General features: G+C 38.0%; 1 protein-coding gene across 1 annotated transcript; it reads left to right on the top strand.

Annotated features, from left to right (window-relative positions):
• Positions 1-812: 812 nt before the first annotated feature.
• LOC123871863 lies at positions 813-23,555 on the top strand. Its single transcript, XM_045915871.1, has 16 exons — positions 813-918; positions 1,287-1,381; positions 1,616-1,813; positions 1,928-2,085; positions 2,647-2,844; positions 2,920-3,013; positions 3,251-3,436; positions 4,368-4,510; positions 5,947-6,065; positions 9,927-10,018; positions 11,478-11,773; positions 12,284-12,495; positions 12,869-13,066; positions 22,563-22,719; positions 23,200-23,319; positions 23,414-23,555. Exons 1-15 carry the CDS (start codon positions 875-877, stop codon positions 23,212-23,214), a joined length of 2,205 nt encoding a protein of 734 aa, XP_045771827.1. The 5' UTR covers positions 813-874; the 3' UTR covers positions 23,215-23,319; positions 23,414-23,555.
• Positions 23,556-26,549: the final 2,994 nt, after the last annotated feature.

Below are 26,549 nucleotides of genomic sequence, written 5' to 3'. Positions count from 1 at the left end.
GAATCCTATAGAATCATTGGGATGAAATTCAGTCATGCAATTTCATAATAATTCCAAAAGTATGACATTAAATTGATTTTATTAACCCCCGACCCAAAAAGAGGGGTGTTATAAGTTTGACGTGTGTATCTGTGTATCTGTCTGTGGCATCCTAGCGCCTAAACGAATGAACCGATTTTAATTTAGTTTTTTTTGTTTGAAAGGTGGCTTGATCGAGAGTGTTCTTAGCTATAATCCAAAAAAATTGGTTCAGCCGTTTAAAAGTTATCAGCTCTTTTCTAGTTTTCTTGTAGAAAAGAAGGTTAGATAACCCTTAGGTTCATAATATTCAAGTGTCAATTGACAAATGTCAAGCTGTCAAGATGGACGTTGCCTAGATATACATAATTATTTATTTGAAAATGATGTTTTGGAAAACTCAGATACTTTGGATCGTAGGCGCGGAATAGTCCAAGAAAATCGGTTCAGCCGTTTGAAAGTTATCAGCTCTTTTCTAGGTACTGTAACCTTCACTTGTCGCGGGTGTTGAAAATTTTTAATTTACACTTGTTTTAAGCTTCGATTTTAAGCATAGACTTTGGTTTGTATACAGTAAAAAATATTTTGCTCGGAGGAGCAAGATTTCCAACATCAATGGTATATCGGAGAACACTTCTGCCGCTGTACCTAAAGGGGTTGTAAGTTCAAATCCTGCAAATAAACTTAGTTACTGTAAACTGAAATATTCTTTTGTCTGAAAAAGTAATACTTTTTCTCAACGATACATTTTCTCATAAATACTTAGTTATTTTAGTATCGTTGAAAACTGCAGCCAACGAGATTTTTAGTAATATTCAATATTAATGATGATTATTATTTATCAATCATTACAAACATGTTAATATTAAGATGGCTTCATTCATTCATCTTTTTAAAAAGGTAATTGTATTAAAATCTGATAATACATGCAATAATAAATTTTTTTAATGGCCAAACCTGAACGGAAGAGTTACAGTTTTAAGAACCAGATTAAACGACATAGCTCAATGACTTTCAAAGCTAAAGTAACTAGTTAGGCAGAGCGTAAAGCTCGAAGAACCGATGAGGTTACACCTATATCTCTTATCGGAAAGTGCAATATTGGTAGGATGATTTAAGTAGAAAGACGATGCAAGTGGCACAAGATCATGTACCTAGTACAGAATGCCCTACAAGATACCCATGTCTTACAATGGATGTCTGTTAGGTAAAACAAGGAGTAATTATCATTACACTGTAATTAACTTTTTCTTAACATTACATTACAGTATTTTAACGCAACAAAAGCAAACCAAATCATTAGAAGAGTTAGAATTGCACTATGAAGATGAAAAAAATTCTATGATTGCAATTACGGAAACAGGTATTTTTTCATAAATAAAAGATAAAATAATACATTAAAAGTCGTAAATATAATAATACATTTGAAGACAGTTAGTAGTTAAACAAAGTAGGTAGTCAATTAGATCATATGATGTAACACTAAGCTTTAACCTGATCTTTTGAACGTTAGCTAGTAACTTATAACTAGGCACAATATTTTAACTTGTATTGCATTTTGTAATTAAATAGTTTTAATGATAAATGGCTTTTACAGATGATGTTATTTACGAGGACTTTTACGATGAAGTGGATAATAGAATAAAAACTGATAATTCAATGGACATTATCTTTTTTGGACCACCCAGGTCCTTTTTAAGATTAGATCCAGAAACAATTTTACATCTATTATCAAATACTAAAAAGGCTTTTATTCCAATATCCAGAGCTTTGTTAGCATGGGATATTGTTACTGGTAAGTGACGTAAAATAAAAATGAAAGTAAATATTTTATTACCTCCGTATATTTCTTGGAACTGCGATGTATCTAAGAGATAACAAGTGTAGGTATTAAATTTTTTAATTGTAGATGGGAAAACAGCAGCATTTTTGCAGGGTAGAGAATTTTTGGCCTTTGAAAGGCTATTGAATGTAATTCCTGAGGAAGATTTGTACTACGTGGATTTTGGAGACCCATCCGTTTTTAACTATTTTTCAAAACGTTATGTACCTCTTGAAAACAGAAAGGTTTGTTGGACTCAAATGCTTTGGAGTAGAAGCAAGCAAGCAATATGCTCCGCGATCGCATAATTACCTACCCCTTATTTACATTATGATATTATGTCGTCAAAGCATGAAATAAGCCTAGAATCATTAATGAATTGTGGCAACTTTTCAACCGCCTGTCATTAAACTACCAGTCAGTTTTAACCCTGATAAAGTAAAATAAATCGAGGCGGCTATTTGATGACCCCTCCTTTTATTAATGTCTACATTACAATATTATCAACGTCATAATCAACACACCTTTGAGAACATTATAAAGAACTCTCAAGCATGCAGATTTCCTCGCCATGTTTTCTTTCACCATTAAACAAAGAAATTTAATTGTTAAAACCTACATAGTTAACTCCAAAAAGTCAGAGGTGCGTGCCCAGGATCGAACCCCTGACCTCTCGAATAGGAGGAGGAAGTCGCTATCATGGCTCACATCACAATACCTACTATAAAATACTTACTTACACAATACCTACCTTCCTATAATACTTACTTACGCAATACCTACTAATAAAAACTCTTTATATTCAGTTCGGAATACTTGCTGCAGCATACAGACGCTATTACGGCAATGATTGGTATAAAAGTGGTTCGCAAATAAATGAGCTGGGCTATTTAATTTGTGGATTTCCTTCGCATGATTTACAAAGGATAGCACCAAAGACATTTAAAGAACTTACATTTGATGTATTAAGTAAGCTCTATAGGTGTAGCGTGAAACAAACAAAGGTAACTTTATCAAGTAGATATTTATGGCAGTTTTTGTGAACAAACTGAATTTGTAAGAAAATTGTAAAATTCCAGACTCTATATAACATTGCTACACATCCTGATGCATATGGAGAGCCATATAAGTGGTCGTCACATGAAGTTGGAAGACTCAATATTTTATTTAATTGTAAAGCAAAATTTTTGTGTTAAGTTAAAGTTAAAAATTTATTATCATATTTTGTACTTAATTGTGTAGAAATTATGCTCGGGTATAAATATTTCGAGCTTCTCTCTTAGCATTGCTTATGTTATTTGATTTTGAACGCATTATGCTTAGTGACATTAATATTGATGCACTAGCATGACTAGCGATCAAAAAAAATTAGCCCCTATGATCAACCTTAACATATTATATATTTTTTAGGTATACCGAAAGAACAAATCAGTTCTATACAATTGGAAGCAATTACAGCAATTAGTCCCAAAGTCATAAAGCATATGAATCAGAAAAAACTCGGATTCTTTACAAAACAACAAATTCTAAGAATGAACCCAAAAACTCGACGTATTTATATTTTAAGAATACAATTAAAAAATAGTCTTGATACTAGTCAAATTACGAAAAAAGATGCTAACAGAGTAAGGTTTTGGGTTTTAAATATGTTCATGGGCATGGTCACCCTAATTATATTTTGATGATTCTTCTTACCAACTTAAAGTTCAAATTCATTCATTTGTGGTTCAAATTCAATAAAACAATCATAAACTAATAAACTGGTCAGTGGTCTTTTCTTTTCTTACTTTTGCTTTCTTTGTTAGAATGGAAACCTGTTGGAAACAAAGTTAAAACACGAATTCCAAGATCTAGTTTGAAATTATTTTTAATTTTCGGTTACATTTCTGAATTATTTTATCTTTAGATTTTCCTTTTGATTATGATTATGCTTCAAGGCTTTTACCAACATTTTTTTCGATATTTAAACTTTATTTTGACATTAGTTACTTTTGTTTTATCGACTTTTTGAACTTTTTCAAAGGACGTAATTCTTTGAAATTGTCAAAATATTTTAAATTTTGACACGAGGAATTCTATAAACTTTAACTTCCGCCATTAGAACTTTTGACTAATTTTATATTATTTCGTCAAAATTAAATGCTAATTTATGTGTAACTAAGTACAGAAATTTAAGTTTTATTATTTTAGAGTATATTATTTAATTTGATAATCCATAATATTTTTTTTTGTCAAAATTACTAAAAATAAGTAATGAGTTGACTGTTTATTTTTGATTTTTCAAGGTCACAACCCCTCACGAAAGTTTTAGCTTGGCTTTTTTATGCAACGCGCCATTTTGTGTTGTTTTGGAAATACGCCATTTTATTATTTCTTTGTATGAAGTTCGCACGTGTTTATTGCTTCCAAAAAGGGCAAATACGCGTTATTAATTAAATATTAAACATATTATTTATTGTAAGATTTAAATCTATATCAAAAATGCCTTCTATGCTAAAGCAATATTTTTCAAGTGAAGTGAATCGAGTGAATCAATATGAATTGTCATCAAGATTACTATCGCTGATGGAAAATAATCCTTCTTATACATTAACCCAAATAAATGGCCAAAGAATTTTTAAAAAAGCAGTCCAAGCATGGAGTGGCCCGGAGCCTTCAAGGAATTGTGAGGTAAAACACTAATATATTTTATTTAAATGCCTTTTAGAGCCATAATGAGTGTTTTCCCGCCAATCTTCATCAGCCATGTCGCCATTTTGATTCTTGGCTTGGCTGGATTGATGCTCACCATACATATCTATGATGCTCACGTATCTATCTTCTAACCAATGGCTTACCTACCTACAGTATGTACCTATTTAGGTACCAGAGCAGGGTTTAATGTTTATGCTGTATTGGCATCCAGCAGTCGGCTGCATCGCACTGCGCTGCGCTGGTCAAGTCTCGTCTCGTCTTTTATTCTTATGTACCTAACCACTTAGATATATTGACGTGGTCGACTATTTCTGGCCTTATCGGTTTACACGCGACGTAGAGGTGGTATTTAACCGGTCTTGGCTTATGAACAATAGGCTAGTCAAACCATAGGGTCAAGTCGACACTCAGTAACTACCATCTCTAAATATCAGAGGAGTCAGGACCTCGCGCGCACGGCGAACCTAGTGTGATGAGACCTAAGTCCTGAATTCTACGATTTATGCCTACCCTAGAGGAGCGCGCACGCACGTCAAACGCTGTCTGTGTGTTTGGGATCTAATTAGATTTTTATGATATTTGCGGATATTTTGTGCCCGAGACGAGCACGAAGGCACACATGTTTGGGTGATTTAGACTTAATTGATTTTTACTACGTATTTTTGTGGAATCGTTTGTCGTAGGAATACTTCGGTTGATTGGGACTTTTTAGATTTCTATTACTTTATTATTTTTGTTGTATTTGCGAAATCATTTTCAAGTTCACGCGTACGCACGACATTGTGATTGGGAGCTTATCAATTACTAGGTATACCTATTAATTAGTATGTCGTACCTATTTGCGGAATAGTATCCCACAGGAGCCTTATAGTCGTTTGTGTGAATTGGGACCTAATAGATTTCTAAGTACAGCAGTCAGATATTTGCGGAATCATTTCCCAGACGAGCGCGCATGCACGACAAACGCTTGTGTGTTGGGACCTAATCGATTTCTATAGCATACATATTATTTGCACAATCGTTCCCTAGACAAGCGCGCTTGCACTACAAATGTTCGTGTGATTGGGACCTAATCGATATCTATAGCAAGCAGATATTTGCGGAATCGTTCTATAGACGAGCGCGCACGTACGACAAACGCTTGTGTGATTAGGACTTAATCGAATTCTCATCTTTGCCGCGCCATCGCGTCTCTTTCATATCACCAAATAGAGTTATAAAAATATCACCTTCAAGGGCTTCAAGGTAGAACTCTTTTTTGTGACGTCAACTGTAACGACTGATTATGTTTGCGGCAATGTCGGGGTTGCACCACGGAAACGATGAGGAATGGACTAAGACGTTTTTTCCTTCCTCTGGTTCAAGATGAGATAAATAAAACTACTATATAAGAATCAATGTTGTTACGGCAGATCTTCATCGGCCGCATTCCTCACGACTGCTTCGAGGACACGCTGGTGCCGCTGTTCTGGCAGGCGGGGCAGCTGTTCGAGTTCCGTCTCATGATTAACTTCTCCGGATGGAATCGCGGGTGAGTTTTATGTTAGGTATGGCAGGTGTTCATCGGGAGCATTCCTCACGACCGCTTCGAAGACATGCTGGTGCCGCTCTTCTGGCAGGCGGGGCAGCTGTTCGAGTTCCGCCTCATGATTAACTTCTCCGAATGGAATCGCGGGTGAGTTTATGTTGGGCAAGTGTGCACCGGAAACATGCGTTCCTCACGACCGCTTCGAGGACACGCTGGTGCCGCTATTCTATTCACACTTGAACAGTTAACGTCTAATGTCAACTGAATAGTGGTTAAAATTGTCTAACGCCAAACGGCATTGTCAAATGCCATTGTACGTTGATTGTGGCTACATCTGGGATATTAATATAGATCTCATTGCAGATAGAATGGACTCTAATTCAGAAAAATATCTCAACCTTACTGCATTTCATGGCTTATTACCTGCTCATAGTTTTGTAACGAGAGATGTTAGTGGATCATGTATTGACCATGTGTTGCTAAAAACAAAAAATCCTTCCACAGCATTAGTTCCACAAACACAAATAACTGATCATAAGCCTGTAATTTTAAATATGCAAATAAAACAGCCTATTACTCAGTATGCCATCACCCATATTAAAAAAATTAATACAGAAAAATTATATTCAGACATATTAAATAGTGATTTAACTCCACTGTTAAACGATCCGGACCCAAATTCTGCTTTAAATCACCTAATAAATACATTGAGCACTGCTATTAATAACAATACTCAAATAGTCACATTGTCAAGGCGGAAAAAAATTATCAAACCATGGATTACACCTGGACTTCTTAGATGCATAAGACATAGAGATAAACTGCACAAGAAAGCCAAGTGCTCTCCAGAAAACGAAAAAATAAGTCTTATTTATAAACGTTACAGAAATTTCTGTAATTCTCTTTTGAAAAAAATTAAAAGAAATTATGAGAAAGAACAGGTGAATATGGCCAAAAATGACAATAAAAAGCTATGGAATGTCCTTAAAAATATGATAAATTCCCCAAAGCAAACAGGGTATAATAAAGAATTACTAACGCTTAAAGACTCCCCACAGTTATCGGTTGAACATATTAATCACTATTTTATTAACGTTGGTAGAAAATTAGCTGAAGGTTTTGACTGTGTGAGTGATAATGCATCCAGATTGGATCGAGCATCCCGAAATAAATTAAAATCTTTTGTGCTACTAGATACGGACGAAGCGGAAATAAATAATATTATTAAAAATCTAAAAAATGAATGTACAGTAGGATGGGATGGAATCAATAATAAGTTACTTAAAAATTGTAAGAATCATTTAATTCCTACAATAACTCACATCTTCAATTGCTGCCTGCAGAAAGGCATTTTTCCAAAAGCCCTAAAAAAGTCAGGTTCGACCAATTTTTAAAAATGCGGACAAAAATAACATTAGCAACTATCGACCAATCTCTATTTTGCCATCATTATCTAAAATTTTGGAAAAAATAATAAATACAAGATTGGTGCAATTTTTAGAAAATAATAATCTCTTATCTCAAAATCAATTTGGCTTTAGACACGGTAAATCAACGGATGATGCAGTACATACCTTAACAAACTATATAGCTAACAGTCTCGATCAGGGTAAAAAATGCATATGTATCTTTTTAGACTTGGCTAAGGCCTTTGATACCGTATCCATCCCAGTCTTACTTGATAAGCTTGAATGCATCGGTATCAGAGGTCTTCAGCTGAAACTATTTAAAGATTACCTAGCAGATAGAGTACAATGTGTTAGAGTGGAGTCCTACACAAGTACTGACCTGATGGTTACGCATGGGGTGCCTCAAGGCAGCATATTGGGACCTACTCTTTTTCTTATCTACATTGATTACCTTACTCGCTTGCAACTGAGACAGGGGCAAATTGTTTCGTATGCGGATGACACTGCACTTGTCTTTGCTGCGGACTCTTGGAAGGAGGTGTTTGAGGCAGCGCAAGAGGGTTTTGACACTGTTACTAAATGGCTTCATGATAACATTCTGTCCCTAAACATTAATAAAACCAAATATATCACCTTTTCAATACGTCAAACTGTTAAATTCCCCGATAATCTCCATATAGTAGCTCACTCATGCTCTCATTCTAATATTTTCCCTTGCAGTTGTCCAACATTGGAAAAAGTTCAGCATATAAAATATTTGGGTGTGACCCTAGACTGTCACTTAAATTTTAAGCAACATATCAATATACTAAGGAGTAGACTGAATAAAATGATCTACATTTTCAAAAATCTTAGGCATGTAGTTGAACCTAAAATATTAAAATCTATATATTTAGCCTTGTGCCAATCTGTAATTACATACTGTATATCGTCTTGGGGAGGAGCGTCTAAAACAATCTTAATGAAAGCTGAAGTTGGTCAACGCACAATTTTAAAGGTGTCCACTTTTCGCCCGTTTCGGTACCCAACATTTTTGCTTTATAAAGATTGTGAAGTTCTTTCAGTAAGAAAGTTGTTCATATTGAGTATATTATTGAAACAGCATAGTGAACTAACGTATGACGCTTCTCATCTAAACAATCGTAGAATACATAAAGTAGCAAGCATACCACATAAATTAAAAACAGCTTTCATTGAAAAATTTTACTGCTTCCAGGGGCCTCATATATATAATAAAGTTAATGCATTGACACATATCTACCCACTAAATAGAACTAATTGCAAAAAAACACTAATTTCATACTTACATAAATTATCTTATGAAGACACCGAAAATTTACTTACCACTTTTAAATAACTTATACAAACTGAAGTTATAGATTTCATCTAAATACCCTCGAAACTCTTCACACTATTGTATCTTACACACCCTCTCTCATATACACACATACACACACAGATAGCAGACATACATTATAAGTACTATATTAGTCTATTTCCGAGAGAGGTCATCTAGTATGTATATATGTAGGTATATATTAAACTTCACCTAATACACATAACATAATTTTCAATTCTGTAAGGGGAGAGCCCTGATGCCTATAACACAAGTGTACAACTTATTTTAGGCATCAGTGGCTTAACCTAATTTCTTGGTAATTTTTTATGGGGAAACAATAAAGATTATTATATTATATTATATTATTATATTATATTATATCTACGTTTAACGGGAAACGCCGTTGAACATCGCGTTGTTGGCCGTTAATGAGGCCGGGACATGAGAAGTGACCCTTCTCAGTAAAGAATCATCATCATCAACTCATCGCGGCGAATGAGTTGATAATGATGACATTTCTGAACTGTTTTTCCCACATGATTTTAATCCCTTTGGAATTCTAAAAATCCTTTCTAAGGATAAGGCTCAACTCACACCGCCGCGGAATGGAAGCGAATTTCTAAAATATTACATAGCATATTGACTTCTATCTCCACACTATAAAGCATCAATTTCTACTGAGAAAGAAAATTCCCGCGAAGTCGCGGGAATTCCCGCGCATTCCGGCGAATTTTACATTTGGGCGAGAAATTTGTGTTTTACGTGGTGGAGATAGAAGCCAATATTGCTTTGTAATATTTTAGAAATCCGCTTCCATTCCGCGGCGGTGTGAGTTGAGCCTAAGCCCGCCAATAGTAAGCCAGTAGGCCGGCAATGGGTTGATCATGATGCTGAAGGAAATATATAGTGCACTACAGGTTGAGATATCAACCGGGGTGGGGACGTCCCGCACACCCGCACAACCTCCGCGTTATCCCGCTGCACGTGCGGGTGTGCGGGGGCGTCCTCCAGCCTCATACCCCGATTGCCATCTCAACCTGTCGCGTACTATAGCTACCTTATTGGTTGATAAATTCGCTGAATCGAATTTTTTGGTATAGCTCATACTCTGTTCAGGTATGCCTTCGCGATGTATGCTACAGTGGCTGAGGCGAGCAACGCTATACACATGTTCAACAACTACATGATCAGACCATCGTGGCAACTGGGTAAGTACCATCTCGCTTCTTTACCATGTCTAGACTCATAGTCACGAATGTAGGAACTCCTGCGATGCGTCAATCAAAAACGTGAATTTTGGGTAAGTCAAGATGAGAAAAGTTGCATATCTGAGGCACGTAAGTACTCGGTCACGCGAGGTACGAATTCCTACAAGTCATCATGTTGGGAACAAGTTTCCGGAAGAAGAGGGACTCTTATGGTCGCAACATCCGAGAGTGACTGAATCGCGAGTGCCCGAACTGTTCCGCCTCGCGAAGAATAGTACGAAGTTTACGAAGCTGACTGCCAACCATCGCTAGTCGAAGAAGAGACTAACATCATTCAAAATCAATCGAAAATCAATTTGGTTTCGCGTCCATCTAAGTTCTAACCTAGGCCTAGGCATTTACTTAGCGTAGCAGAGCAGACATGTGTTCAGTCGACCAATCAGATTTGTTATTATTTTTTGCGGTCTAAGCTTAACACAAACTGTAAGGTAACTTTAATCCTCTCTGTCTGAATGAATGTAGGTACGTAATACATATCATGTTACGTTGTTTAGTTTACTCCGTGTCAGTGCCACGGCCTAACCTCGCCTCTGTTAGCAATCATCATCGTTTCATTATTTTAAAATAAATGATACCCTATTCATAATTTGTATTTCTTGACTCAGTATAGTCTTACTGTGTTAGTTTGACAGCTATAATTTGATAATCGCAATCACCTGCGATTGGCTGATACTCAAGTCTCAACTGTCAGCTAAAATGCTAAGTTGCTGCAGAATACCATAAATACGTCTTTCTGGCGTCAGTTTTGCCCTGCACTTTTAATATAGGTATCTTTCAGGCAAGCGTGCTGTATCATCACTTGCTACCAGGTCTGATTGCAGCCAAGCGCTATATTCTATGCACGGAAAGAACATACATATAGATACAGCGCTCTTTCTGTTAGGTATTCCCATACAAATGAGTTGGTGACTCAAAATGATTAACGTCCACTGAGAATATTGTCACAGTCATTTACGTATGGGATACCAGAGAGAGCGCTATACTAACTGCTTTCTGTGCATAGAGTATAGTTTACAAGGTGTTAAGCGGAATTCACATTATGAAATTAGTTTCAGGACATTAATTTCGTGCCACTAATTTCGTTATGTAAATTCCGCCTTAAATAATGTTTTTAAATAAATAACATCCCGATAAGCCGAGATTAGGACCGATGTGTAGATATGTGTAGATTCACGTGTGATCGCGGAAATGAACTCGAAAAAACTTCTGTGAATTCAAAGGACAGGTTGAAGTTGACAAGTAGCAGAGTCAACGAAAGAACCCATGACACTAACTATTCGGTACCTACTACATATTTCATTTGTCATAATATATGATTTGTCAAGCACGCTGTAGGTATAATTAAAAAACAAATATTGCGATTGTAGCTATGATGTTGGTAATCTCAACTTTCTTGTAGGTGTATGCCCGTCGGTCAACAACTGCCGCATATTCATATCGCGGATCCCGGCGGCGATGCCGTCTGACGAGATCGTGCGCCTGCTGTACGCACTAACGGACGAGGTTGAGGAAGTCCGCATCCGCCGCTCGCCGGCGTCCTGCGCGGCCATAGTGGAGTACCGCTCGCACCGCGGCGCGGCGATGGCCCGCAAGACTTTGGCCGCGGCGGCCGCTGCGGCGTGGGGCAGCGGCGCGCGGCCTGCGGTGGACTGGTCGCTGCCGCAGTCGCCGCAACTTTTGCGGCAGTATCGCGAGGTAGGTATTGTATCCCTACATGCCTAAGCGCAGCTACATCATCATCATCGTCGTCGTCAACCGATAGACTTCATGTCATGACCATAGGTCTCTTGTAATATACAAATCCTGCGCCGTCTGAATTCAGCGGCTCCAAGAGATTCGTTTGATATCGTCTATCCACCTAGTGGAGGGTCTGCCAATGCTTACTTTCCAGTGCCAGGGCGCCACCCTAATTGCTCGTACCTTTCGGACTCCAAAGGTTTTTTGCCCGACTAAGGCAAAGCCCGAAGAAAGGGTTATTGAACTATGTGCAGTTTATTGGGTTGAGAGTTGTTTGTAAAACATTTCATCTTTTAACTTCCATTATACACCACACCACACATACACGGTTCGACTGTTTTGCATCAGTTAGAACAATTTTGCACATCTATGTAGGCCATCGGCCAGCGCCTACGGCGACTTTTGTAGCGGTTAATCGCGTGTAACTTAACCATACGGCTATATCAACACATTTTTTGTCATATACAGATAGGTCGCTGGAGTCTGGAGCGCGGCGTGGAACTGGTCCACGTGGAGGAGGGCCCGGCTGCCTCCAACGCTGGCGCCAGCTCCTACTCGCTGGAGCGCGGCTCGCAGGCGCGGCGTCTGCGCATGATACGCGAGGCGCAGCGCACTGCGGCGCTGCAGCACAACGCGCAACATGTGCGCTCCGCCAGCGTTGGGCACGCTTCCGCCGACGAGTAAGTTCCCAAATCCTATCCTAGTGATGGTTAACTAGTCGATGTTGGAGCGGATGTATGTGCGCCGCGAACACGGCGGGTGGCTTCTTCACGCTGACGCGTTGCCTGCGCAAGTACGCGAGGCGGAGCGCAGCGCATTAATGCTTGCGTACAGCCATGAAGCATAGCGCAATGCTCACTTTTGGCATTATTGCTATTAAACTTTTGGAAGTTTTTATACTTTCGTGACCTGAGCATATTACAGTCTGAAACTAGGTGGGAATACACCGATCAACCCTGCCCCGTGACTTAGATCGACGGCTAGCACCCGCACTCGATGCTCACTTTTGGTTCAAAAGTTTTAACAAGTCTTACTAAATTGTATTGTCTGCAGTTGGTCCAGCCAAATGTACGGCATGCCCTGTATGTCTTCGCTGAACATGGCGCTCGGCTCGGAGGTGTGGGGTGCCCCAGACCCGCCCGCGCCGCGTGCAGCCACGTCCTCCTCTCATGACTTCAACCCCTGGACCACTAAGAACCCGCTCGAGGAGTTCATGCTGCCCAAGAACCAGGATGACAAGGAGGATCAGGAGTGAGTCTGTTCTTACTGGGTAGACAGTATACTCTCCAATATAGTCTATTGCTAGGTGCAAACATTGAAATTTTAAAGCCAAACAGTTTTTTTACATAATATACGTTTGAACTCCACCGCCGGAGGGTAAAATGTTAAAAAAACGTCACCGGTAGCGTTAATGGTGACTGCTTTTGACTGACCTCCTGAGACCCGAGATAGCAATTTCTATTTACCTGACTCCTTCGTAAAGACTGACTGACTGAACTCTGGACTGGACAGTAGAGGACTGGATAAGATTGAACATCGTGTGGTGGAACCAAATCGGACTGAAATAACTTTCACCGAAAAATATATAGCAGCTTTGCTTCTGGTCAGGGATGACCCCGAAACGCCTGCGTCTTTTTATGTAAGTAATCAAAATCGAGTGGAATTAACTTCAAGCTCTATAATATTATGAATTACTATAATATAGGTATTTAGATGCGTAAAAAAGTACTACACGCAACAGTACGCAAAGCTTAACTTATTCAGATAGTACAAATCTTCTAAATTACAAAATGCGCGATCATGGCTGAGCTGATATTTTCACGGACACTTTCGATGTCCGTAAGTTTATCGAAGGTAACGTCTAAAGATTCTTAAATCTGAAGCTCTTACGCAAGAGGATGCTGGCAAACAATCTGCAGTTTCATGAAGTTAATAAGGGCTCTCTCATGTTAAGTGGCCAACCAATCACAAATGAGCCTATGATTTCCGTACTATATCCACGGAAACAAGTTAGTACGGAGAACATAGGCTCATTGTAATTAATGGTTGGTCACTCAAAATATTTAACGCCCAGAGACTTTATTATCTTTGTCATATGTATGGGATTACGTAACAGAGAGAGCCCTATATTAAGTTCTCTCGGTGGATAGAGGTTACTGAAATATTATACCTTTTTTACCTCTGTATGCCATATTGGAGAGATGCTGTTTAACCCTTATACTAATTACTAATACTAATTATTTTGTTTGTCTATGTTGATTTGTTTTTGTCTGTGTTGCACGTAAAATTGCATTTTTTCTAAATCCCTAGTTAAGGTTTATTGCACATTATATAATAATAAGCTTCTCTTCCGAAACTGAAATCTGAGATCATAAATCGGTAAATCTTTACAGAATTGCTAAGATTTCATGTTCTTTTATTGAACAGTGTAGCTTGTATTAAAAGTAATACATAAATAACAAAAACCATTAATTTTGTCTAATTTATTTTTTATTTATTTTATTTATATTTTATTTTCAATAATAATTATTATTATTATGGAACTGAAAAAAGTTTACCTAATCAGTAATCAAATTTTAACAAAACTGTCAACTTATTTAGAAAAAAAAGTTTTATAAAACTGCAATGATTTTAAGTTTTTTGTCAATATCTTAATTATATTTAGGTAAATAATAATGATTTCATTTTGGTAAATAATAAAGATTGAGAACATTATTTACAATTATTATTGTTATTAGTTATTACTAAAATTTAGATTCCTACTAATGAATTTTGGAACATAACTGGTTTGTGATCTCAGTTAAGTTTCTGTTTACTAACTAACACATTGGAGTAGGAATAGGGCATGGGTGTCATAACATTACCAACGCTAATGTGGCCGGCATTCAACCACATTTTTTTCTTGTGCCACAAGCAGTAATGCATTAGCGGAATGCACGTAAATGGACTATCAAGTTAAAATATTTATTTAATTTAAATATACGACCGCGATATCTGCTAAGGTAAGTAGCATACATAACTGAGATTAAAAAAATCCTAGATCTACCTACGTATGGTTTTATACACGTCAGGTAAAAATAAACTTTGACCTGCGCAGTGGTCGATTTAAAGATCTCTTTAGCGGTAGGACATGACCTTTTGATAAAAAGTGGTTAATCCCAGGAGTTATTACCAATAAACTCTGATATTTGTAAAAAGTAGGTGGGTGATAGGTATGTAGGGCAAAAATAAAAATTGATCCTTTGGAATATAGTATCTACCTATCATACTTTTTTGAGACATAAGTTTTTACTTATTTTCAATCAAGCTCGCATGTTTTTGACGATAACTAAAAAATCCTTTTTGGGACTTAACAAAATCCACTTAGCAAAAATGCGTTACTGTTGTACCTACGAGTAACAAAGTTGAAATTGTCCTGAATAAATCGGAGATCAAGAATCTGTAATCTTGCTGTCATTGTTTCAGTGTAAGTAATGCTTTTGCTTTTACGTTTGGAAAATATTAATTATACCTACGTGTTCGTTCTGCTTTTTGCATTACTGTTTTGTTGCAAATGATTTGGACTCTGTTTGGAGTCTTTATTTTTTAATCTTTTAATCTTAGACTAGGTATAGGATGAGTAAAAGGCTTGGCGGGAGCGCAAGAGACATTCTGATTTCTGACCATAGTTTAGTTCAGGCTTGGAAATTCAGTAGGTTAAATACCGGTCGTGAGACTGATCGATTCGGGTTTCATAGCTTCGAATAGAAACTAAGCTAATACTTAGTAAAAACATCGCGTAAATGCATTGTGAAAATTCCGGTCGGTGTTCCTCAATATTAATGCAACCTACTCTTTAAATAGTTTTCAAATACCCGTTTTTAATAATATTTTAAAGAATTTTACGTATTTTAGCGGTTTATTTCTATTTAAATGAATGAACGATTGGCTTAATTAATCTAAGGCCTAAGTAACTTTTCAAGTTCACGTTAACTGCGCTTTTAGTTAAACTTTAAACTTTGACCAACAATTAAAGCACAGTGGATGGCACAACATTGTCTATTCCGCAAAGTACTTTTTTATTCATAGAGATTAACAAATCCTTAATCGTTTGACTATAAATACTGGCTTAAGTTTAACGGACTAATAAGTAATAACTTAAGTCACGTTTAACATCTCTATGCAATTTTGTCAGCTTTACGCGTAGTTAACATTAACGAGAAACGTCAAAGTAGGTACTCAGGAATCTGATGATGTGGCATGGACTAATATTTTGTTCTTTCATTTAAATATTCCTTTTACCGTCTCTTGTGCTCTGCATTTTATTACTTTAGGAATTAGGATAGGTTGATTTAGATTTTTAAAAGCTTGCCATTCAATTAATTGGCTTAAGCATCTAATTGATTAGTTTCATCAATTAATTTAATTTAAATTGGAAGCTTTTGTAAGCCAGTATCGGTATATTTAAGTACGATTCTGTATTTTTTTAATTTTTAATGGAATAATAGACTATCAATTAAGAACAACGGGCCCGCCCGGAGCCCTTAGCAATTATTGCTCTATAATCCGTACTTTTTGATGTTTTTTCAATGAAATATTCACGTTATATATCTTATTAATGTACAAATAAGTCTATTTTAAAATCAGGTATATTAATACATGAATCAATTTGGAACTGTTTTCTCGGGGTTTAAATGAATGCAAGCATTATGAAATTATCTACTATTGTACACTTTGCAAAATCTGTGCATTTTATCGCTGGGGAATGCATGAATTGAATAACGTATTTAATTCTAGGGGGTTTTATGAGGTTTTTAAGTCTGATTAATGCATGTCAGTATCAATTAATTGATTAATAAATTTAAGTATAATATTTAACGCTTGGTGTTTTATTTTGTCCTCACTCTTGCTTACTAACACTGTGGCACTGCACGTGTTTGTGTCTTGCACCATAGCCACAGCCGAGGCGAGCTGCGAGTAGGTGTTGGCGCGATGTTTTGGTCCAATGTCACACGTAGAAGCGCGTGAAAATACCAGTTTGTGTCAAACAAAAGTGCGCGCTTGATGTGCGCGAACGCCTCCGACCTAGCTAGCCTCTGCTGTGTCGTATCGTGTCTGTGTCGTGTCGTGTCGTGTCAATGTCGTAAACAGGGACCACATAAAGGCCAATTTGATCGGCCGATAGAGTTTACTGGTTGTAATTTTTTTCAATTGATATGAAGACTGAACGTGAGAAAATTCAAGGATTTAAATTATAAAATCAGGCTAATCGTCTTATTTAAAAGTCGTCCCGACTTATCGGCCGGTCGTGTCTGTTTACGGGAGCGGTAAACAAACAGCTGTGTAAGTCTGTTGTGTAATCGCTGGCTTATCGCGCGATGGCGCTTTGCGACAAGTGGGTCGCGCTCAAGATAGTGGAGTTTGTAAGTATATAACCATTTTGCTACTTGTTTACTGATTTTATGACTTACAAGGTAAGATAAGTGCACTTTTGCTTTAGTTTAATCTGTGTAAATAATATATATATTATGGGTAGGTTTTTATGCGTATTGGGTTGCTAGTGCATTTTCCTTGTATGGATAGAATCGTGCTGTAGGTAGGTAGGTACTATAAACTGCATTCTTGACTGATATATAAAATATCAAATATCTTCAGTAAAACGAACACTTACTGTTTCCGTAGTAACATTGCGTTTTAAATTCTCATTTAGCTTCATCGAAATGGGTTCAGAGCTTAGGGCTTATTTTGTGCGTCTTTCAATTATTATATCTTGCCATTATTTTGCTAACGACACACCCCCGTCGACGAATGAGGCTTTACGTTAAAAAAAATATTGGGTATTATAGTTGGCAGTGATGTCGTTACCAAAAATTTTAAACGACTTTGATTAGGTATATAGGAGACCTCTTCATATAATCGAAGGTAAACGACATCCCAGTGCAGGTGTCGTCCAGTCCAGACTCCAGTGGTATCGTTGATAAGACATGAGCTTTGTCAACGACACCACGGGTATTGTTTACAATTATTTTTTTTGACGCAGAACGTTTATTTGTAGGTGTGTGTCGTTATTAAAAAATAATAGGTAAAATTTATGGGTAAAATATTATAATGTAGATAACCTACTACCTACCATGATTAATTTTTTTTTTGTCGATATTTCGCCCCAGTTCCGGTGGTAGCGAGACGGGACGGGAAATATCGACAAAATATGTCTATTCTATTGCCGCTATAACAATAAATACTAAACATATCAAAGTTGCCGCCATGAAAACAAAAAATGTTATGTCTTGTGCAAATGGTACGGAATCCTTTCTGTCCGAGTCAGACTCACACTTGGCCGATTTTTAAACTTTTGTTGCGATTAGTAGGGGTAGCAGGTTTTAACTGCTTGGTTTTTTTTTTTAATTTGGTAGCATTCGATGTTAGTTTTGTTCAAGTAAAGGAATTTCTTTTTTATCAAATAGCATAAGTAGTAACCTAATTAAGTAGGCACTACCTTTTCTTTAAAATTGTACTTATTTCACATTAAATACTCTTAAAAATTCTTCGAATGCGAGCCACGGCCCGCGAACCAGCTTGACATTATACGCAGCATAATATTGCCAAATGTTGTTTCACAATAATGTTGTGGTTTAGCTGTTACTTCACTGCTTGTTCGAACATTTATCAATTTATTGAAATACAATCTAACGGTACTTGCATAGTTCTAAGCAATTAAATCATTATGAAGGCAAAGGTACATATAGTACGCGACAGGTTGAGATGGCAATCGGGGTATGAGGCGGCGGGGCGCCCCGCACACCCTCACAACCCTTGTGCGGAATAGTGCGGCTGTGCGGGGCGTCCCCGCCTCATCCCGATTGCCATGTCGACTTGTCGCGAACTTATACCTACTTGTTTTAATTATTTGTTTGTTTATTACGTATATTATAATAGTAATTTGAGATTGAGAAGCAATGTTATTAGGTAACTATAGGTATAAATATAAAAGTTATCTAAAAGACAATGAGTTTACGATATTATTGAAAGAGATTCTAGTAAGCTGTAAGTAGGAAGGTACCTATCATTCAACCAACGTACATTCGGCCCTTCAAGTGGTCAAGGGTAACTACTAACTACCTACTTGCTCTAGCTTGAGGCACAACCACAGATTAGATACTTATTAGGTACTAGCTGTGCCCGCGACTTCGTTCGCGTGGAATCAGCGCGCTTTATATATAGCCACGGACGCTCAGGCGCGAGGCGTGTAGTACGTACTCTGTACGTTAAAAATGTTCGCCGTGATTCTTTAAATTGACATAACTTTTTTATTTATGAACCGATTGACATGAAATAAACACTAAATATTAAGTGAAGCGCTTACTACAATATATTAATGAAAACCGTATCTAAATCGAATAAGCCGTTTCTGATATTAGCGTGCACAAACACACAGACAAACAGACAAAAAAAAATTAATTACAATTTCGGGTTCGGCATCGATATAATAACAACCCCTGCTACTTTTTTTTATATATTTCCATTGTACAGACACCAGTTTTCTACAATTTTATTATATGTATAGATAGTACGCGACAGGTTGAGATGGCAATTCGGCACATGTCCGATTGCCATCTCAAGCTGTCCTGTGCCCCGCACACCCGCGCTCGCCCGCATCGGATTAGCGCGGGGGCTGTGCGGGTGTGCGGGGCGTCCCCACCCCGGTTGTCGTCTCGACCTGTCGCGCCCTATAAGTACGTACCTACCTACTCTTGAGGTTCGAAGTTCAAACGTAACTTCGCATATCACTTTCGTTACGTATCTTTATCGATTTTTTTTTCTTTTTTTTTTTTGGTTGGGGTTTAGTCTAAGATGACTATGTCACCCCCGTAGGTTCTACAATTATAATGCATACATAAAACATAAAAATCAAAAAAACACAAGTCATATGTATATTATAACAATATTAACACATTTTAAGAAGGGACCGCACGTCGATTTAAGCTTTCTGAATTCTGAGTGACTAAAATTATAATCCATTTTAACATTATAAATGCGAAAGTGTGTCTGTCTGTCTGTCTCTATATCTGTCTGTCTGTTACCTTTTCACGGCCCAACAGTTTAACTGATTCTGACGTTTGGTACACAGTTAGCTTATATCCCGGGACGGACATAGGCTATTTTTTATCCCGGTAAATCAAACAGTTCCCACGGAATCTTTGAAAACCTAATTCCACGCGGACGAAGTCGCGGGCATCCTGTAGTTATCTATAAATAATAAAAAAAATTGTCCAGGTGCGAGTCAAGACTCGTCCGCCGAACGATTCCCTAACTTGATAAGAAACAAATACCTAAAGTAGTTTGGTTAAATAACATTTAGTTAATCTATCGTCCCAGTCAAAAACAAATTCCTGTGTGATGGACGGACCGACTGACTTAGGACCAATAAGGGTTCCTTATCATTTCGGTACGGAACCTTAAAAGTTAAATTCGTAAAACATTCTAAAACTGACAAATTAGTCTAGAATACACTTATGCCTTTTTAACCCCCGACCCAAAAAGAGGGGTGTTATAAGTTTAACGTGTGTATCTGTCTGTGGCATCGTAGCTCCTAAACTAATGAACCGATTTTATTTAGTTTTTTTTTGTTTGAAAGGTGGCTTGGATCGAGAGTTTTTAGCTATAATCCAAGAAAATCGATTTAGCCGTTTGAAAATTATCAGCTCTTTTCTAGTTTCTGTAACCTTCACTTGTCGGGGATGTTATAAATTTTTAATTTACACTTGTGATCTAGGTGATGCGAAGTGGAGTAGTATAGTGGGTGACAGATTGAGATGGCAATCGGGGTGGGGACGCCCAGTACAGGCCCGCGCTAACCCACTGCGGCTGACCACCCCGATTGCCATCTCAACCTGTCGCGTGCTATAGGTCAAATGATCACACAAAAAATAGAATACCCGGCTGAGTTTGTTGTGGGCTCTTCTCAGACTTGGGCGCGTTTGGAACCCTGGTAGATTTAGTTTTAAGTTACATAATTAATTATCACTACTATATCGTACAAATTTAACAATTTCGACCATCAAAAAGAGTACAATTGTACTTACTTTGAATTGACTTTGACTTTGAAAAACATCCGAGTACGGAACCCTCGGTGCGCGAGTCTGACTCGCACTTGGCCGGTTTTTTTCTCTGGAGATAAAGAACCCTAATTAACCTAAGTAGGTAGGTATTTCGTGGTATTTTTATTTAAATACTTACTCAAATCTTTTCCTTCATTTACTTATATTAAATGTCTTCAGTTAAACATTATAAACACCATCAAACACAATTGTCGTCAATGCCACTTCCCACGGTGGACAATGACGTAACGGCAATCGGCCGAGAGGTCGTAGCTCCGAAGGTTTAGGGCTGTAAGTGCTAACTCCTGACAAATAGCCAGCCCATTGTCTTTGCGCCTCGCATTGTTCCGGAGGACTACTGAACAGTTAGCCTTTTGAGTTGAGACCTATTAGCACACAATTATTGGCCATTGAATTCAATGTAGGACTGCAGTTGGACTATTAGGGACTAGGCAGAGCTTAATCGCATAGATTATATTATCACTATATTATAAATACGAAAGTGTGTTTGTTTGTTAGTTTATTGGTTGGTCCTTCAATCACGACGCTATGGAGCAACGGATCAACGTGATTTTTTGCATAGGTATTGGGTATAGTTAAAGATCGATATATAAGTAGGTTATTTTTAAACGCCTGTGACAGACAGACGGACAACTGTGGGACTGAACGAAATTATTAAAGTAGTTATAAGGAAGGACCCTTTACCAAAAAGGCTACTATTTGCTCCCCAGAGCCAGAGATCTAAATAAGTAGGTCTCCTAAGTCGGTAAAGTACGTTGTAGGTAGGATGAAAATTCTTTGTGTACCAACGTATGAATGTCGTACGACTATTTCTATTTATCTAACCAATACTGTGCTAATACTTTACTGTTTCTTTACAAGGCAGGTAAGTAGACCTACTCGTACATCTAAACAAACAACCTTGTGATGCAAGTTTTATTTATAGTTTATTTATTTATAGGTAGATAGTTATGCTTATCTATGTAATAATTTACGTATTGGTAGACTATAAAATATGTGCTTTGCATCTTTTATACTTTTGTCATCAAAACAATCTGCATTGCAGCTGTAATTTTGCCATAAACCTATTGTTTTTATTCTTAACTAGCTGATGCCCGCGACTTCGTCCGCGTGGATTTCCATTCCGAATTTCAGCCAAATCCGTCCAGTGGTTTTTGCGTGAAGGAGTAACAAACATACACACACACATACAAACTTTCGCCTTTATAATATTAGTGTGATTTCCGGAACCGGAAATTTTAAGAATAAATTCTTTAAACCGAACCTAGTAGGTAATCTTAGGTCTTAGTTCTTTGCCGTATCGTTCTTACACAGTAGTTGTGCTGTCACCCGGAGTATTTCCCCTTGGCCTTGTAATTTCTCTTGTAGATAGTGTGCTATCATCGTGAAACCGTCCAGCCGGGCGATCCAGAACACTTCGATTCGGTAAGTTATCGTACGATCAGATGTATTTTCAATTGAAAATAGGTTCATCTTATCGTACAATTAGCTTACCGAATCGAGTGTTCTGAATCGCAGAAGAGATTCGATTGGATCTTTCGCATGGGCAAGCCACGGTTTCACTTGCTGACATTAGACTGGATGTAGAGTAGACATAGCGGCATTTGTTTCTAGAGATTCTTTATACAATAGCATGTTACTTTATACAGTGTTTCTGCGTGGCGTGCCTGGTCACGAAGCGCGTGTCGAGCGACGACGAGGCGCGGCTGGCGCTGCTGCTGCAGAAGCTGTCGCGCGAGTGGTCGCTGCTCACGTCGGTCACGTGGGACAACATCGGCGGCGCCTTCGCTGACGCGGTGTATGGAGGTGAGCCATGTTTTGGTAGATAGTAGCTTATGTGCGAACGCAATTGACTTGAAACTTGCTGGGATAGCAAGTAAGTAAGGACCCAGTGCAGAACCATCTTTATGGTTCTTGTGTTACTCTCATTGAGCCAAAAAAGACGCGTTGCGGTCACTCTAAAACTGCCACAATCCACATCGTGAAATTTGTGTGGCTCTTATAAAAACGCTCATGACGCGTTGTGGCAATGAAGAAAAGCCATGTAATTATGTCACCGATTGCAATGTTTGTTGAAAACGCGCCTGGCATCTCGGACGCGTTTACATTTTCAACTAGTGGATCTACTGTATCTTACAGTAAACACTAGTTGAAAATATACCTACAGTAGACTATGTTCCAGATTGCACTATACCGCAGACCAAAGACGCTATGATACAGAAACTTGCGCGTCACAACATATTGCATAGCACACTGTCTGATTATTGTATTTTTGTATGTTGCCAGGTTATGTCATCATAACATTCGCTTTGATATTGGGAAGAGTCTTCCATGAGATTCCCAAGGGGCGACGGATACTCGAGAGTGTCTTACTTGGCTTTGGAATGCTCTTCTTCCTTGTTTTGGGTAAGTCCGAAATGAAACTATAAAATGTACCTATCTTCTTATATTATATCAGGCCTAGTTGAACGTGAGAGTAAAATAATATGTTATTCCACAGGTGGTCTAGAGCTGGCTTCTCTAGACTCAGTTCCATACAATTTGATAGTGAATGCATCAGTGCTGGGTTCGTTCTCATTGGTCGTCGCTGTTCTATTCCTCATAGACCTCATGGCTCCTAGAATCTACACAGCTACTCGGCCTTCGCAGACTGACAAGACAATCTCCTCGCCTAAATCTGAGAAGAAAGTTTCAATAGTAACACAGGCAGTACAACTCCCGTCATCAGATGTAGTGGATGGCAAACAGAATGGACATGTAACGAATGACAAACAGAACGGACAAATACCGAATGGCAAACAAAATGGGCATGTCCAAAAGGCCGAAAGACCAAAAGACTTGGACCTTGCTAAATTGAAAGACAAAGAAACAACAATGGATGATTTATTTGATGAACCTACCAAAACTAAATTTGGCGATCTTCCAATAGAGAGAGATTTAGAAAAGTCTAAATTCGGATCCTTACGTAGCGGCCTCGAAGCAGGAAACTACGTACGACTTTCCGACCCATTGTCTATCCCCGACAAATTTCATTACGAACAGGAGCTCGCAAAGTTTAACGAGAAATATTTACAAGACTATTACGAAAATGTCCACGGAAGATTGTCTGTTAAAGAGGACTATTTGCCAGAATTGCAGACGCCGGTGTTTTCTAAAGTTAAGACTGGACGTAGTCTGTATGACGACGTGTCGCCGAGCTACGAACAGAAAAGGTCGGCGTCGAAGTCGCCAACAAGAGCGAAAACTGTTCCCACGCCGACAATTCAGCAGCTTGAAGATTATTTGCGGGGCTCGAATAGATCTAAACGGTCTGAGACCCCTGCTTTGTTCCCAATGGAGCCTATTGAAGAGAAAGATCGAGAAGGAACTGACGTGGAGGGCAGAGCGTCTGGTACTCCAAGTGATAGAGGTTATGTTCAATATACCGCCGGCAGATGGCCGGACAAGACCAGACAAATACGGACTCCGAGACATAGTCCGACCGAATGATATTCTTATCCGATGACATCAAGTCATCGCTGCGAACTTAACTTTATGTGACGTGTGTGCAATTAATAGAACTGACTGTAATGGACCGGAGTGTCGCTGGAATTAATCCATTTTCCGGTTCTGTATGTTACCTCCATGTGATTAATGGCTAACCAAATGTATTATTTTTATAACTGCCATAGCCGCGGTGTCATAATAGTTAATGGCACAGTTTTGTTTTGTGTTTATCTACGATACTAGTACTTACATCGAAGTTTATTTGAGTTGTAGTGCGTTTTGTATGCGAAAACATAATAATTAAGATTTGTATGTGAGATACGTAATGTGAGAACAATTGTATTTTTAATATTAAGTATTTTGTAAGGAAAGATGATTATTAAATTTTTGTAAAATGCATTTATGCTTTGATTGTACGACAGATACCTATAATAATTTGTTTGAAGTGGAATAACGTAGGTCTATATCTCTAAGCATTGTTTATGTCGTAGGCTTTCAGCGTTATTCAATTTTTGGCGGATTGGCTGACTTGCGGATTCACACTGACACACCTTTGAGAATATTATGAAGAACTCTCACAATATTTTTTTCCTTTACGTTGATCAATTGATTTTTAATTTGACCATTGTTAAGTTAGTATTTACCCAAAATTCTTTAAATATAATTAATCATATTAGATGACTCATTTCTATGATTCAGCTTCAAATAAGCTATATTAGTGGTTCCCATAAGATTTTGCTGATAAAATTATCATACGATTTTTTTGTCTGTTCGCGGATTATTTCATTTACGTGTTTTAATTACTTCTCACAACGTTTTAACTTGGAAATACCGACCAATCAAAATTGTTTGGCGTCTCGTTAAACTTTAAAGACAAAAGAATTGAGTGTCATGGATTTTAAACCTCTTATGAAGGAAGTTCGTTGCTCCTAAGTGGAAGATTAGAGTTAATTTGAAAATAATGAGTTGGGACAACACGATAGGTAGGTACATAGATGTCTAAGTGTTACTTATGTAACATACTTACATATTTACAAAAGGAGATTATTATGTGGGTAACATAAAAACCTCGATAGCTCAATGATAAGGCGGCAGTGGCGGACTAAGGTTGAGATCTATAGGGCGCACTTTTGACTCAGACTTAAGACACTGTTTTTTTTTCAGATACAAGCTAGCCCTTTGACTGCAATTTTTCCTGGCGGTAAGTGATGATGCAGTCTAAGATGGAAGCGGAGTAACCTGGATGGGGTATGACAGATTTTATAAAACCCATACCCCTTTGGTTTCTACACGGCATCATACCGGAACGCTAAATCGCTTGGCGGCACGTCTTTGTCGGTAGGATGGTATCTAACCGCGGCCGAAGCCTCCCACCAGACCAGAGACAATTTAGAAATTATAAAATTCCAAATTTCCCCTGCCGGGAATGAAACCCGGAAGCTTCCGTTAATAAGACTAGCGCTCACAACTACGCCAGGGTGGTCGTCAAAAACACGAGGCAGCGTTAAGTATATCACTAGTACCTATTACTAATCTGTCAAGTTTTAATTGAAAGATCATACCGACTTCGAACCGCACTAGGTTATCACTTGATAGATTGTTACAATTTCTTGTTTCTACCATGATCTGAATTCGACATCGTTACCTGCGCCAAACCTTACCGTTAATGCGTTAACTTTTATCTATTGAGAAATATTAAAGGACAAAAGTTAATTCAGATCGTGCAAAGTGAATCCTACTCACTATGAATGAATTTCGTAACAGTTTACGCTAGAACCTTTTCAAAGAGTGCTAACCAAATGGACCGCCAGATTCAACGCGTGCGTTCATTCATAGTGAATCAATTAACGAACTTTTGATATAAGGTTATCTTGCCTTATACCTTAAGGCTGCTTTTTCACTAGCGATGCGTGAGGCTGTGAGGGACATTGTGTGCAACTAAGCGACCTTCATTATTACCTACAGCTTCGCTCATCTTAGCTCTGGTCGAAGGAAAAGGATTATAAGGAAAAGAGCAAGTGAGCAGAAAAATAGTTCAGAAACCGGTGCTAGAAATAGTTAGGTACCATTTGTCTGGTGGGAGACTTTGGGGGTGGCTAGTTAGGTACTACAATATCGGTAAAGCCCTGCTGTCCAATTTACTATATACT

The sequence above is a fragment of the Maniola jurtina genome, chromosome 14, assembly GCF_905333055.1.
Source record: "Maniola jurtina chromosome 14, ilManJurt1.1, whole genome shotgun sequence".
NCBI classification, from domain to species: Eukaryota; Metazoa; Arthropoda; class Insecta; order Lepidoptera; family Nymphalidae; genus Maniola; species Maniola jurtina.
The sequence above is the reverse complement of the archived record's forward strand: the minus strand, read 5'-3'. Positions and strand labels throughout refer to the sequence as shown.